A 15,698-nucleotide genomic window follows, 5' to 3' on the forward strand; every position below is an offset into this window, starting at 1 on the left:
AAAAGAAACAGATTTGAACCCAAAAGAAGTTGTTCAGTGAAAGAAAAAATGAGCTAATAAATAAAATTTCTTATCATTTGCTATTATATCTTGATTGTAACGATGAGCTCTGAGTCTATTTTGAGGTCTGTCATGCTCGTCGGTTTGGCCTCTGCTTCAAAATTCTCAAAATTTCAAAGGCTTGGGCATCTTGACTGGAGAAAAATACCGAGTCTGCTGTGTTCATATCTGGAATCAATTCTAGACTTTCGGAGTGTTCTCATACATGTAAAGCCATGGTTCTTTCCAGTTTTTTCTTTCTTCCAATACTTGTATTTCTTGTGTTATAACCATCATGGATAGTTTCACTTTCAATTCAGGATAGTTTTCTACAATGTCTCACAAGAATTGTGAGTTGTCCTTTCCTCCTTCGACTCCTCGTATGCTTCAAACAACTGTTCATCCAGAGCTGTTTTTTAATCATAAATTGACCGTAAGCTGCAACACGACCTCGTGTTCATAAGAAGCATGAGATTGCTTGAGCACTATATATTGGGTAATGATATATCCAAATGGTGGTCTTGTGATCTGGCAGCATGTTGACAACCTTCTTTGAGAAATTTGATAACATAGCTTATGAAGCTTAATTAGATATCAAATATATAAAAACAGAAATAATGGTGTGGATGGTGCTACTGATCTGAACTGCCCTTTTCAGATGTTGCCAAGCCGTGAACCGCCAATGGTGCTGTTGGCGGTGCAACAAGTAGCGGATGCTGCCGCTGCTGACTTTAGCTGTCTTTTTTATGATGAAGACAAGTAGATTAGTTTTTGGTGTTGATTTTAATCCCATTTGGCTTTGACTAGCCCTGGTGCCCGCTATTTGACGCGGAGTTGGATGTAAATGCGTTTTAAAAATAATAATACGAGACTCGAGGAATAGACCTCATCAAATCAAATAAACTGACTTTGTTACAGTTAAAAAAATAAAAAAAATAGTAGATGCATCTAGTTTAAAAAGACAAGTAAAAAAATAAAAAGACAAACTATATATCTTAATTTATAATTTATTAAATACAAAAAATAAAATAAAGTAAAAAAATATAAAAAATTGATATTAATTAACTTAAATTAGCATGATAAATATATAATTTGATAATCAAGATGAAACAAATTTGAAATATCTTTCTAAACTCAAAGCACAAATCATAAAATTAAAATAAATCAATAAAAAAAAATTCCGAGCATGTATCTTTTTTTTCTGGCCAATCATATTATTGGCAACAATATTTTTTATGTCACAATAATCATGACGTGTCACATCAACTACGAGCTGCCATCGTCAGCAAAACTAACTTTTCTTTATCAATGCACTAGGCAGGCAAGCAAAGTTAAAAAAGATGCCAGGAGATACACATATCCGATCTGTTTATTTTTTTAAAAAAATATTTTTAAAAAAGTTAAATTTTTCATTTTTTCATTTTCAACTTATTTTTATATGTTAATATCAATAATAAATTAAAAAAAATAAAAAAATAATTTTTTAATATACTTTTAAATAATTTTTTTAAATAATCACTATCACAGTATTTAAATATAATATAACCATAAAGTAATTTCTAGCAATAAAAGCTATTCAAAGCCAACCAAGAATAAAAAAAAACCAGACAAAAACCTTGAAAGCCTTGCCATATACACACTCCCCTTACACTCATTGTATTCTTTATTTTATTGTATATTTCTTTCTTTACACACCTGTTGATTTAAATACTGAATAGTTTTTTATTTTTTATTTTTCATGACACTTATTTTCACGGGAATAGCTTATCAACCCAATCTTACCAGTCAATATATATATATACTTTTTTTTTGTGTAATTTTAATTTTTTTTCTCGATTTCATCATAAATTAACCCTGAATTCCAAGGCTTCTACGAAACTAGTCAACATGTTGATGTTGTTGTTTGTCGTAGAAGCCAATGTCAAAGATCTTGCTCTTTTTTTGGCCTGCAAGAATCGGAACTAGATCTACATACAAATATATTAAATGCAAGACACCTAAACTATTTAGAGTATAGTTTATTATACGAGGCTTTGTTACATAAACAATGACCACACCTTTACCTTGGCAGTTCTATACACTCGATCGAGACATGAAATTGCGAGGTCGTGGATGTGCAGAACTGCACGCTTCAATCTATCAAGTTCTCCTGCAAAATACGAGGCCAGTAAAAATAACTGCATATTTCAGAGAGTAGTTAGTTTACTGGGCTGTACTAGATGTGTGTCTAGTATTTTTTTTTAAAATATTATTAAGTTTAATTTAGGGGGATAACTTTGAAATACATAGACCCACCTTAATATATAACCTGAATAAAAATTTAAATTATGTAAAAATCATTTTGATATAATCTAATTAACTTTAAAGATTTAATAATAACCTAGATAACCGGTAAAAAAATATGGTTTGATTTAATTTTTTTATAGTAAGATATGTTTTTTTAAAACATTAAAACAATGATATACTGAATTGATCAAAGTTTCATGACTTAACTCATTAAATTTATAATTTGGATCATGAATTTATTGAACTTAATAACTTTTTAAAAATTATTTTTTATTTAATTTTATAATAATAAAAATGTATAATTATAAAATTAAATACAAATCAAATATCATGTTGTTTATTTAAAATTATGATAATTTTATAAAAATATCAATTAAATATAAAGATTGAAATTAAAATAAATAAATTAAATACAAACTTAAAATGAAAAAAAAACTCCATTATATATAAGTGAAGAAGGTTAGTGACGATTCAGTATTTTTAGTACTAGTATAATATAATACAAGACAATGCATTGATCAATTAAAAAATTATATAACTTATTAATCTTTTGTTTCTTAAATTTAATTTATCAGCAATTCTTCCAATTTAAAATTTTCACATGCCAAATTCCTTTTTCGAGTACAAATATTTCAAAATATGATTTGAGCTAATACGGATATATTTTTATTTTATTTTATAGTTAGTCAAGTGATATGCCCTGATTTTTTTGAAGAAATTTGTCTCTCCAACGACCTTTTCCTTTGTCTAATTTCCCATTCCAGCCCGAATCCCAGCTACTTTTTTGCTCTTGAACAAATCCCTCATAATTAAAATAAAAAATGAATTAACTATTAAACAAATCCAAAACGAATTAAAATATATTTTGCAATTTTTCAGATTCAACGTAGTTCCATTTTTTCTTTTATATTTACTTTTAACATCCAATCCCCGACGCAAAGAACAGAAAGCGCAAAAATGAAAAAAAGAACGAAAGAAAAGGGATCCCCCTCCCCCTTCCCCTTTCTGTAAAAGCTCACTCACACAACACCAAGCCCTACTTATAACGACTATATATCTCTCTCTCTCTCAAAAAAAAAAAAAAAAAAAACAGAGAGGGACAAAAACTCTATTTCCACTCGACGAGAAATATCGATGTCTTAAACAAGATCCACACAGTAGTTACTACTAAATTAAGTTTAATCAGAGAGATTAATAGCTGTTAGGTTTTTGTTAAAATGGCCTCCACCTCGCAGTCCCTCCGTTTTCTGGCTGGGCCTGCAACCACCGGCCCTGGTGGTGGCAGTTTTGACGCTCTTAATCGCATCCTTGCCGACCTCTGCATACGCGGCAACCCTAAGGTTTCGCTAAATCTCTCTCTCGTTAATTTCAGTGAAGTTAATTGTCGTGTAGTTTTTTTTATTCAATTAGTGATCAGTGATAGAGTTACTAGAAATAAGCAAAGCTAATTTGAATTAGGTTTTTTTATTAATTACTAATTGAGTTACTAGAAATATTAGAAATCTAGAAAGGTGAAAGTGGAAACGTGAGTGCGTTGAGTTATGCGTTTTGTTGTTTTTTCTTTACTAAATTAATTTTTCTGGTCTTGAATGGAGGGATGTGTTTCTTTTCAGGTTTTTTTGTTTAATTAGTTATTCGTGATTGATTTAATACTTGGTAGAAATTGGTACAAAGAATTTTTAACTATGCATTCGTATTAATTACTAACCAGTATTGAAGTTATAGAAAGACCACAACAGAAAATGAGAGTTTTAGGCCTTTTTATGGTACGTGTTTCTTTTTTTTTTTTTAATTTAAATTTTTGTATGATTTTGATGGTGAAATGCTCGTGCTGTTATGTAAAAGGAGGGCGCAACATTAGCATTGAGAAAACATCTAGAGGAAGAAGCGCGCGATCTAAGTGGAGAATCATTTCCACGCTTTATGGATCATTTATACGAAAGAATTTCAAGTTTATTAGAAACCAATGAGGTTGCTGAGAATTTGGGAGCGTTAAGAGCAATTGATGAGTTAATAGACATAGAACTTGGAGAGAATGCATCCAAAGTGTCTAAGTTTGCTGTTTATATGCGGAGTGTGTTCGAGGTAAAGCGGGATCTTGATGTGTTGACACTTGCTAGTAGAGTTCTTGGCCATCTGGCTAGGGCTGGTGGAGCAATGACTGCAGATGAAGTGAAATTTCAGGTTGGTTAGGCCTTATTTGGTTTGATCGTGTTGTTGTTTGTGCGGTGTCTGATATTTTTGGTTGTGTTAGGTTAAAATGGCACTAGGTTGGCTTCGCAAAGATAAAGCAGAATTTCGCCTTTTTGCTGCCGTCTTAATTTTAAAAGTAAGTGTGATTTACTTTTCCTTTCCTTTTTTTTTGTGTTGACAAATTAGCTGCACAGTTTTTTGTTATTCTATTTGATAGTGTATTGTTTTGTCCTTCTGATGATGTTGGAAAGACCGTCTCATGCCATCTTAAAGACTTTTAGTTTGCTTTACTTTTTTTTTTGTGAAAATTTCTACATCTTAAGGACATTCTTGAATCTTTATTATTGTAGGAAATAGCAGAAAATGCTTCTACAGTTTTCAATGTTCATGTAACTGAATTTGTCGAAGCTATCTGGGTTGCACTGAGGCATCCGACGTTGGCAATTAGAGAGAAGGCCGTGGAGGCACTGCGTGCTTGCCTTCGAGTTATCGAGAAGCGTGAGACACGTTGGCGCGTGCAGTGGTCAGTTATAATATGTTGATTTTACAGAAGTATATACATTTTGCATCCCGAAGTTGGTTTTTATGGTGGGGGAAAAGGGGCTCTCTTCAAAGGACCAAACTTGTCTAAAAAGATTTTCAAGTTTTTGGGCCTTTAGTACCATATTGACTTGTTAAATGGAGTAGTGTCATTTTCAATTTGCAAAATGGTTAGGGCCTTGAATGGTGCTTGTAATAGTAATTAGGTGGGGTTGTTTTCCAGCTTTAGGTGTCCAATGTTTATCAGGTATGTTAAAGAAGCGGTGATGATAGGAAGAATAAGAAGAAAGAAAAATACTTGGAAGCTTAAAAAACACTTGATGAAATTTCACCTAGACTTATGTTGTCGGGATGTCAGCATTGGTTACTATTTTACCTGATTGTCACAAGATATGGTATTGTAGGTGTAAAATAAGATTTTCTTTCTGCTACTTACCTGACTAGCATAAAGATTTTATTAGGACTTCCCATCAAATGTTCGCTGTAATGCACTATACTAAAAAAAACAAGCTATATTAGTTCAACATTCCATTTGAGTATCTTGTGTGTCATAAAGATTTGATTGGGACTCTCTAAGAGTCCTAACACAATTTGATCTAGGAGGCTTACTTTAATGTTTGAATATTACTCCTATAAAGTTTTGTTTTCTCCAATGCCTAATGAAGCAACAAAGCAGGCATTTGCTGTTGGGGTTCGTCTAGTAATAGTTCTTGTTGCAAGGGGCACTAGGAACTAATTCCTACTGCATCTTTATTCGTTTTAGATAAGGGAGGATACTTGGTGGATAATTGTTATAACTAAATATCTCACATTGTTTTTTCACTAGTTTGTTGATTTTGGCTGCATGATATGACTTTCAAACTGTATGTTTGCATTATTCTCTACAAGCAATTTTTCATCAAGCTTATTGAGTAAGCAAGTCAATTTGGTTGGGCATTCGGCAGGTATTATCGTATGTTTGAGGCTACACAAGATGGATTGGGTAAAAATGCTCCTGTTCACAGCATACATGGTTCTTTACTTGCTGTTGGAGAGCTCTTAAGGTTGGTATAAATGGCTGCGTTTGTTATTGTGGAAATGTTTCTGACAGGACCTTTTGATTTTTCTAGCTTGAATGAATTGTTGCAGTCAGTATGTTTGCCTATTTTTTAGCTATCATGTTGCTGTAAGTTATATGTATTATGATTATTGCCCTAATTTTTTTTTTTGGATCAAGTGTTGTTATGAGCTTAAAAACCAAGGCCCTTTCCCATGCTACGTGACATTCAAAGCTAGCCAATATAAGTCTAGTCAACAGCAGTATATCACAAACTGTTGCCTATGAGCAAACCAATGAAGCTCTTTATCCCTTTCCTATAACATATGCTTTATCAGTTACATGAAAAAAGATAAATGAAAGAGGTAAACAATTATGCAAACATGCTCAAAAAACAGTTTCATGCAGTAACTTTGATAACAGGTCTTAGCAGACATGAATCATGAAAAACAATAAATTATGGGATTTAATGTTCAAGGCTTTCTTAGCTTTGCCATAGAAAATGTGATGGAAAACTTTCTCAGCCCATTTGGTGTTTGCTGAAAAAAAACTTTTTTTCTTCCTCAATTCTATCCATTTTTCTGTACAAAATTTATATGATCTATTAGATTGTATACATGCATGCATGCATACAAACACACATGCATGTGATATTAATTTATTCATGTAAATATATGTTTAACATGTATCATGGAAGAATAGTGAAGTAGAATATCATTTTAAGTTTTATAAGTACAGCGTTTTCCTCCCTTTTAAACTGGACAACACTTGGCTGCCAGCAAACCAAAGGGCCCAACTTTCTAAATAAAATCCCATTCCTGCGAGCAACATACCAAACTATTAAGACATTACTCTTAACTTCACACCAATCCTTACTACAATCATAATAGAAATGTTGATTATTTTGAGGTTGGTAGTCAGGGTTATTTTAGGGCATGATTATAGAAAAAACTAAAAGAGGGAGCGTTTTTACTTAGCAAAATTCACTATGCACACTCACAAATCACTATGGATTCAAAAGGTTTTTTTTCATTTTGGTCACCAAACTTTTTTTTTCTTTGCGATTGAATCCTTTTGTAGCTAAATTAATGATTAATTGCTTTTAATTTGTTGATGAATGAAAAGATTCAAACTCAGAGGACCAAAGTGAAAAACATGGGGAAACTAGGTGACAATTTCAAATTTGTTGTGAAAAGTTAACTTTGGTCCTCCTTTCTAATTGACATAATTACAACTCCTTTGGTTTTCGAGAATTAGCTTTTGGTAAAAAAATTTATTTTCTTTGCTTTTTAGTCCTTTGATTTGAGAGAGGAGACATAGAGTAGTCGTATTTTGGTTGAAGAGAGAGAAAATTATTGTTGGCACGAATTCTAATTATGAAAAAAATCGATCTTGGTGTTCACGGGTTCCATTCAATAAGAGAAGTTTCAAATGTGTGTTATTTGACCTAACCTTACCTGAGATGACATATTTGGGATCGAGAAGTTTTTTGAATTTTGGATGATTTTGGGTTTTTTTTACCAATTTTTTGGTTATTTGAGGCTGTAAATAGGTTTATTAAGGTCTTTAGGGTGCTTTTAAGGTGTTTTTGGGTAAAAAATGTGTTGAAAAACAAGTTCTTGGGTATGAAATACCCTTACCAAGACTTTTTAGGGACCTTTTGTTATCGAAATCTAGACCAGTAGATGACGTGCTTTCTTTATTTCTTTTTAAATAAACGATGGATGACGCATCATCCACTATATGATAAGAAAAAGCGGGCTAGGCCTCTTTCTAATGGGTCAGGTGTGTAATCCCATGCACCTGGCCTGTTTTGTTCTTCTTTATTTTTTTGGTGTTTTCTATATTTTACACTTGGATCTGTTCAAATAGATTGGCTAAGTAGTAATTTTAATTTTTTTATTAGATAGCATTGATTTTTTTAATTTTTTATGAGATCATAGCCTTTTTTTTATTATTATATTAGCAATTTTTTTTTTATACAACCTTACATGATTTTTTTCTTCTTTTTTTCTTAAAAAAATTATTTGATCGCTAAATTTTTTTTTGGTGTTGTTGGATTATATACCTTTTGATTTTTTGTTTATTTTTGAAAAAGTCCATAGCATTATTTTTTATAATATTAGCGGACACTCTTTTTTTGTAGCCCCTCACTATGGTTTTCATTTTATAAATTTTATTCGGTGGTTTTCATGTGCATGTTAGCTTTTATTATCGTGTAGCTGGATAAAAAAGTTATAAAAAAATTAAGCTATCAAACCCGCTCGGGTATGGTTAGAAAATTTTGTTTTTCTTCATATCAAACCGAGTTTTAAGTGGGTCACATCATGTCAGCTTTGGCTCGGTTCAATTTGAAACTTGAGTCAGGTAAGGTTTATTGATCATGAATTTTTTTTTGTTTAATATATTTTTTTTAATTGAAATAAGATACATTAATCTATAATTTTTCTTGATGGTGTGAAACTTTACTGATGCCTGCATTTTTTTTTGTGTTGACAAAAAAATTGTACTTTGCTAGTCTCCTTCTATATCCTATCTGGCCCTTCCTCGGGGCTTATGCCGTCGAAGAGTAAATACTTGTAGCTGCTTATGTTGAAAGAGCAATGCCAGCTTCATTTGTTGAGTTTTAGTTCTGATTAAGAACTTTCCAGTCTTTCATAAATTTTATGGTTTTATTATATATTCTTGCTTTGATAAAAATAGAATTGAAAAATTTGCAAGGAGATTCTTGGGACTGTAGGGACCAAGTGGTTTAATTACTATTTAATTGACTGGAGTTAGTTTCTTTCATTTGCATTCGAGAAAATTGGAGGTTGATTTGCTCATTGAATTAGTCTGGCATCAATTATACTGCAAAAATAGTTATGGAGGGTGGGTGTCATGGCATTTGGCAAGGAAGTACTGATATGATGGGGTCATGGAAAAGTTTTGAGAAAGACTTTTGAAACTTTTGCTGAATGGACGAATTTCCATAATATTGTGATATATTCTAGGTGGCAGTTTTGTTATTTTATCAATATTCATGGCTTCGTCTTACTCTTAGGTCCATCTTATATCCAAGAAGGCATGTTCCAAATTTTATGGCCCTAGATTAATTTATAATGTATGTTACTCTTAAGCTAGTAAAGAAGTGCAAAGAAAAATGACATGTAGCAGTGACGTGACATTCTTTTTGTTGGCAAAATTACTGTCATGATTATAAGATGCCATGCAAAAGTATTTATAAGTACAATGCTACCTTTCTGATTATATATGATAAATGTGTGTGCTAGCTGCACTTGATAAAATGTTGAATAGATTGATTTATTTCTCAGGACTGTAGGGCTTTGATATCGTGTAACCTGTATGGTATTTTTAAGCTCCACATGATTCTTTGTGATTCTATAACTGCTGGCAGTTTGATAAAGGTTGAATGGAAATGACTACCATGATTTGGTTTCTTATAGCACCTAATGTTTCATGTAATTGAACATGATTTATGTAGGAATACTGGTGAGTTCATGATGTCAAGGTACAGAGAAGTTGCTGAGATTGTTCTTAGATACCTTGAGCATCGAGATCGACTTGTTCGCCTTAGCATAACTTCATTGCTACCTCGCATTGCCCACTTTCTGCGGGATAGATTTGTAACAAATTATTTAGAGGTTTGTGGTTTTCACTGTCTCCTAAATCATACTGCAGCAGCCACGAAAAATAGCATTTTGGAACTTAAAGCATCCCAGAACATAAACCATTATGAACAACATCAAATTGTGATGTCTTGCAGATATGCATGAATCATATTCTTGCTGTGCTGAGAATACCAGCTGAGCGTGGAAGTGGGTTCATTGCCCTAGGGGAGATGGCTGGTGCTTTGGATGGGGAACTCGTCCATTATTTGCCGACAATTACAGCTCATTTACGTGATGCAGTGAGCAAGCCTCTATGTGGATGACATTATTTTTCTCCAGTGATTTTGGTTTTCTTTCTATGTCATGTTTTGCAGTTTGGGATTTATTTGTATTTTTCTGTTTTCCCTCTGTACCCTCCTTTTAGATTGCTCCACGCAGGGCCAAACCCTCACTCGAGGCATTGGTTTGTGTTGGAAACATTGCAAAAGCCATGGGGCCTGCTATGGAACCTTTTGTTCGCAGCCTTTTGGATGTTATGTTCTCCGCGGGGCTCTCTTCCACCCTTGTTGATGCCCTGGAGCAGATAAGTGTAAGGTATTGCGTGCCATTTAATTACTCCTTTCTTTCTTTCTTATAATGTTGTCCTTAAAAAATGCTTAAGAGCTTAAAGTCTTCCATGCTATCACTTGCTGTTTCAGTATTCCATCATTGCTGCCGACTATTCAAGAGCGGCTGTTGGACTGCATTTCATTAGTTCTTTCAAAGTCCCATTATTCTCAGCCAAGGACAGCTGTTCCTCCAGTTCGAGGGGGTGCGGCTGTTGCACCTCAGCAAGTATCAGACCTCAGTGGTTCTGCCCTGGTGCAACTAACTTTGCAGACACTAGCTCGATTTAATTTTAAGGTTGGTTAACATCATGTTTAAATGGAATCATATTGCACCTATGATTCTGCTCTGAAGCTATTTTGTTTTCCAGGGGCATGAGCTTCTCGAGTTTGCTAGGGAATCAGTGCTTGTATATTTGGATGATGAAGATGGAGCTACCCGGAAAGATGCTGCACTTTGTTGTTGTAAATTAGTTGCAGATTCCTTTTCTGGTATGACATCTACACAGTTTGGTTCTATCAGGTCCAATCGTAATGGGGGAAAGCGATGGCGTCTTGTCGAGGAGGTTTAGTTTCCTCCATTTCCTATCTTTTGATGCTCTATTTTTGTTAAATGATGTTCTATGCCCCCATGTCAAAACCTTTTTGTTTGTTCCCGTCATTTCTTTCCTGCCTGTATCCTCCAGTTTGCATCTCCTCAGTTTTTTCCATGTCTACAGCTGTTCATCAATTGTATGCTATACATAAGACAAATCGACAGATTGGATACATATTTTAATGTGTCAACCTCAAGTTTGCTTAAGCTCATCAACTAGTTGAGATCTGTATTAAGATTGATTTATCATGTTCCACCAAAAAAAAGTTGAGTGTGGTAGACAGTGTGAGCTTTCTTTGTTCTTGCTTGTAATCTCACATTTTGCATCTGCAGCTCGTGGAAAAGCTTCTCATCGCTGCTGTCGCAGATGCTGATATCACTGTTCGCCAATCTATCTTTTCCTCTCTTCATGGAAATAGAGGTTTCGATAATTTTCTAGCACAAGCTGATAGTCTCACTGCAGTTTTTGCTGCTTTGAATGATGAGGTGTGTACTCTTGGATTTATTACATCTGATGGAAGACTTTCATGGTTATGCAATATTATTGAGGCAGATAAATTTTTATCATCAGTTAATCTGTAGTGGAAAGTGTATCTGATTTGAAAGTTGCCCTAGATTTTCCATGATATAATTTTTTATTCTTTCTAAGTTATATTTTTGTATCCAATGGTACATCTTTTAACTGAATATTTAATTTGTTGGCATCGGAAACTCAGGATTAAATTGCACCACTCAATAAGATTTCACCTGTCATTGACATCTGCATACATAATTTTATCTTCATATTTAATTTTGGGTTCTTGTCTGATAATCTTCTGGTTTACTATCTATTTGATTACATGGCAAGACTGGTTGCTTCCTGTTTCTCACCTGTAATGTCTATTCTGGAAAGTACATGATGTCTTACTACTATTTCTGGTTCCAGTAGCTTGGTAATTGCATTACCCACTCTTCTCTATCTCTCCATTGAAGAATTTCACTGTGAGGTGCTTTTATTTTGATTTGGAATTCGGAATCTACAATTCTACTTCTGATCATGGTTTGTTGTTTATAATACTGCTAGTTTGTGAAATTAAGCGATAGGGTTTTTTTACAGTCAATAGAAAATGTAAGGGAGAAATCCCTAAGAAGGTGCATCTTCTCATAGATATGGAAAAATGTAGGTACACTCCTACTCCAAGTTTCCCTTTTCCCTCCCTTTTCTGTTCTCGGTTTCAATATTAACCTTGTTTCTTTGCACACGTATGTTTCAGTAAACCTAATGGACAGATTTCTTTTACCTTTTTTCTGTCAATGGTGTTTGTTGTAATTTTATAGCTGAGACGATCTTCTGATTTCCATCTTTTATTTTTTTCTGTAAGTGTAGATTCTGCTTATTTGAGTAAGGCTTTAGTTCTGATACTTCTCTTATTATCTTTCCCCTAAAAATAGCGTGTTGGCCATTATTTGGGCCTTTTATCTTGATAATCTTCGGTTGAGGTCTCTGTTTGGTTTTAGCTTGTATTACCCAGTTTCATAAAGTGCATGTTTCTGTTGTTGAATGTTGTATGCCTGCATGTGGATTTTTCTGGTGTCCCATTCTTGTAATTTTTGTCAAAACGAGGATATTGCTGTTATCACAGGATTTTGACGTTAGAGAATATGCAATCTCCTTGGCTGGAAGACTATCAGAAAAGAATCCCGCATATGTCCTTCCTGCCCTCCGTCGTCATCTCATACAGCTGTTGACCTATCTAAAACAAAGGTGATGTCAGCAGTTAGCTATTGTGCTATTGTGTGAACTTGTATTACTTGCAAAAATATGGTAATTTGGGTTGGAAGAGAAAGAGGTCCTCTCAACCAATCTGTAAAAGTGTCTGATACGGAACTTTCTTGTAATGTCAGCAGTGCAGATAACAAATGCAGAGAAGAAAGTGCAAAGTTATTAGGTTGTTTGATACGTAATTGTGAACGACTTGTGCTTCCATACATTGCTCCAATACACAAGGTTTGATATGTATGTTTGTGTTTATTTTGTTTCGTTCTTTTAGTTATCATACTTCTTGAGATATTGGATTTCCAATTGTGCAGGCACTTGTGGCAAGACTTAATGAAGGCACAGGAGTAAATGCCAATAATGGTATCATCAGTGGAGTTCTCGTAACTGTTGGAGATCTTGCTAGAGTGGTGGGTGAACTCTGATGTTATAAATTGTCTTGTTCTCTGGGAGGCAATGAGGAAAAAAGAGATGTTATTTATTTTTGTGTGTGGGGTTGGTGGGGAGGAATGTGTTGGGTTTTACATCTTATTTGGAAAATCTTTGGCTGTGAAGAATATAAATTGTTGACTGGGCTTGTCCTCAAGCACCTTAAGTTACGCTAATAAGTTTTTCTTTTGCTTTCTCATTTCCATGATGCTTGTTAACGTTAAAATACTTAAAACTCTTCTTTTGGCACTTCCTGTTGCTGATATAAGTAAGAAACTTCAGCCTGCTTTTTAAGACTGCATCTGGTTGCTTCTCATGCTTTCCTTCGATGTTAAACTGAAGTTTTAGTTGCACTAGGAATCAACTTCTTGCATGTACATTCTAGGATATTTGATTTCATACCCGTAACCTTATAAGGCTTGAAGTCTATCTATGCGGTGCATTTCTTTGCTAGAACAATAGACTAAGGGACATGCTGTATCAGCTATTTCTATATTTGTTTTTTTCCATGCACGTTGTTTTGCATCCTAGCCTGATCTACATGCAACAATCTAAAATATATTCTCTCTTTTTATGATGTGTAAATGGTTAATTATGATTGTGGTACTTATTTAGGGTGGTTTTGCTATGAGGCAATATATTTCGGAGCTTATGCCTCTGATAGTTGAAGCTTTGCTAGATGGAGCAGCAGCTACAAAGCGTGAAGTGGCTGTTGCAACTCTTGGGCAAGTTGTTCAAAGCACTGGGTATGTGGCTTGCCATTTTGTTACTTTGATAAAGATTGCTGTTTTGTTTTTTATTTGGTGGTTTTATGTGAATCTTTATTAGTAATGATGCATGTTAATTTTTTTTCCATGGTTAATATCATGTCATTTTTTTCTTCTTTAGGTCAGGATAGAGTATGAGATTTTTCTTCATTTTTACTTTTTCTGAAACTCCATGATTTCCGCCTAATGCGGCAACAAAACTATCACAATACCTGTTTGTTATTTGGGATCATTTTCAGCTTGCTGTACTTTGCATGCTAAAGATCATAAATAGTTTTCTTTCTTAATAAAACATCTTTTACATGAAAAATGTTGCGGTATTTTGCCCATCTTAGATGACGCACTTACTCTTCTATTTTTGATTCTTGATTAGAAATGTAGGCAAGTGTTGGACTAGCAGTACATTCTCAAGAACTGTTCATAAGGTCCCATATGGTCCTTCCTCTTCTCTTACATTTCTCTCTTTATTTAACCTCGAGGGAATAATATTATTGAGGAAAGTTGAACATATAAATTATGATTAGCCAGTCTTCTTCAACAAAGTAGGATTCCATTGTGAACAGTGTTGATGGGTTTTCCTTTTTCCTTCCTACTATCGACAACAAGGTCACATTGAAATAAATTTACTCACTTTTGGGATGTAGATAATATAAATTCTAAGGTATCTGTAGTCATTTATTACAAGGTTTGTTTGTTTATATTTTATTTTATTTTTTATCATTAGTGCTTGAGTAGGTCCTTTTCTTTTTGCTGACAGGTATGTCATAACTCCATATAATGAGTATCCACAGTTACTTGGCTTACTCCTCAAATTTTTGAATGGCGAATTAGTGTGGTCTACCAGACGTGAAGTATTGAAGGTAGCTACACGTCAACTAAAATATTTGGATATATCGTTCTAACTGTTTGATGCAAGGTTAACGTTTTAGCTCTCAGGTTCTTGGCATCATGGGAGCTCTGGATCCTCTTGTGCATAAACGAAACCAACAAAGCCTGCCTGGTTCACATGGTGAGGTTGCTCGTGCAGCCAGTGATTCAGGTCAACACATCCCATCAATGGATGAACTACCTATGGACTTTTGGCCATCTATTGCTACATCAGAAGATTATTACCCAACGGTAGTACTGACACTACATTTGTTGTTGTTTTCACTCTTCTTGGTGTTAATATTCCTCTCTAATGAATTCAGGTTGCGATCAACTCCCTCATGCGAATTCTCAGAGATCCTTCACTTGCTAGCTACCACCAAAAGGTGGTAGGATCTCTTATGTTCATATTTAAGGTAAAATAGCATAGTATATTCCAGTTCTGTTCATTGACAAAAAATGGCTAAACAATCTTAATTTATCTTGATGCCTGACACCATCAATTAATGCTGGGATTTTTTATGATCTGCGAGGTTAGTCAATGGGCCTTGGCTGTGTACCGTATATACCCAAGGTTAGTGAATCAATTTGCAGCTGTATTTATCCCTCTTCTTTTTTTCCTTAAAATATTATTTTTCCACAGGAAATTTTAGTATTTGTGAATGAATGAAAAATTACTTCCTAATTACAAAGATCACCTGGTTACTATGTTGCATTGTTTCATTTTCTCCAGTTGTAGTCCGCTTTCTTCCACTCACATACAAAAATGGAAATTTTTTAATTACACAAGTTCAAATTAGGAGGTTAAGAAAGAGTATTTTTATTCTAAAGGTGATGTTATCTTTCCATGTTCATTTCTATGTTTGGCTTGGAACTAAAATGTTGGTAGATAACATAGTTATATGTTGGAGGATTTAGTGCTTGCTTGGTATTTTGTATTTGCAAGCTGTATTTTTGTTTGGTATACTGGACAA

At 33.9% G+C, this 15,698-nt stretch overlaps 1 protein-coding gene across 2 annotated transcripts in view; it reads left to right on the plus strand.

Moving 5' to 3' along the window:
• The first annotated feature begins 3,255 nt into the window (after window positions 1–3,255).
• LOC133680644 (serine/threonine-protein kinase TOR-like) overlaps window positions 3,256–15,698 on the plus strand; it is a 29,254-nt gene continuing 16,811 nt past the window's right edge. Inside the window, exons 1-19 of one of the 2 annotated variants that reach the window (XM_062103675.1) lie at window positions 3,256–3,665; window positions 4,171–4,509; window positions 4,580–4,654; window positions 4,869–5,041; window positions 6,003–6,101; window positions 9,579–9,738; window positions 9,861–10,004; window positions 10,130–10,299; window positions 10,404–10,608; window positions 10,682–10,876; window positions 11,239–11,391; window positions 12,528–12,649; window positions 12,790–12,892; window positions 12,976–13,071; window positions 13,706–13,836; window positions 14,615–14,717; window positions 14,794–14,976; window positions 15,048–15,140; window positions 15,263–15,298. In XM_062103675.1, the coding sequence (XP_061959659.1) occupies window positions 3,543–3,665; window positions 4,171–4,509; window positions 4,580–4,654; window positions 4,869–5,041; window positions 6,003–6,101; window positions 9,579–9,738; window positions 9,861–10,004; window positions 10,130–10,299; window positions 10,404–10,608; window positions 10,682–10,876; window positions 11,239–11,391; window positions 12,528–12,649; window positions 12,790–12,892; window positions 12,976–13,071; window positions 13,706–13,836; window positions 14,615–14,717; window positions 14,794–14,976; window positions 15,048–15,140; window positions 15,263–15,298 (2,703 nt within the window). In that variant the 5' untranslated portion in view covers window positions 3,256–3,542. The remainder of the gene's footprint in view (window positions 3,666–4,170; window positions 4,510–4,579; window positions 4,655–4,868; window positions 5,042–6,002; window positions 6,102–9,578; window positions 9,739–9,860; window positions 10,005–10,129; window positions 10,300–10,403; window positions 10,609–10,681; window positions 10,877–11,238; window positions 11,392–12,527; window positions 12,650–12,789; window positions 12,893–12,975; window positions 13,072–13,705; window positions 13,837–14,614; window positions 14,718–14,793; window positions 14,977–15,047; window positions 15,141–15,262; window positions 15,299–15,698) is intronic. The other variant, XM_062103676.1, reaches the window with a different exon arrangement.

Source organism: Populus nigra, chromosome 19 (assembly GCF_951802175.1).
Source record: "Populus nigra chromosome 19, ddPopNigr1.1, whole genome shotgun sequence".
Classification (NCBI taxonomy): Eukaryota; Viridiplantae; Streptophyta; class Magnoliopsida; order Malpighiales; family Salicaceae; genus Populus; species Populus nigra.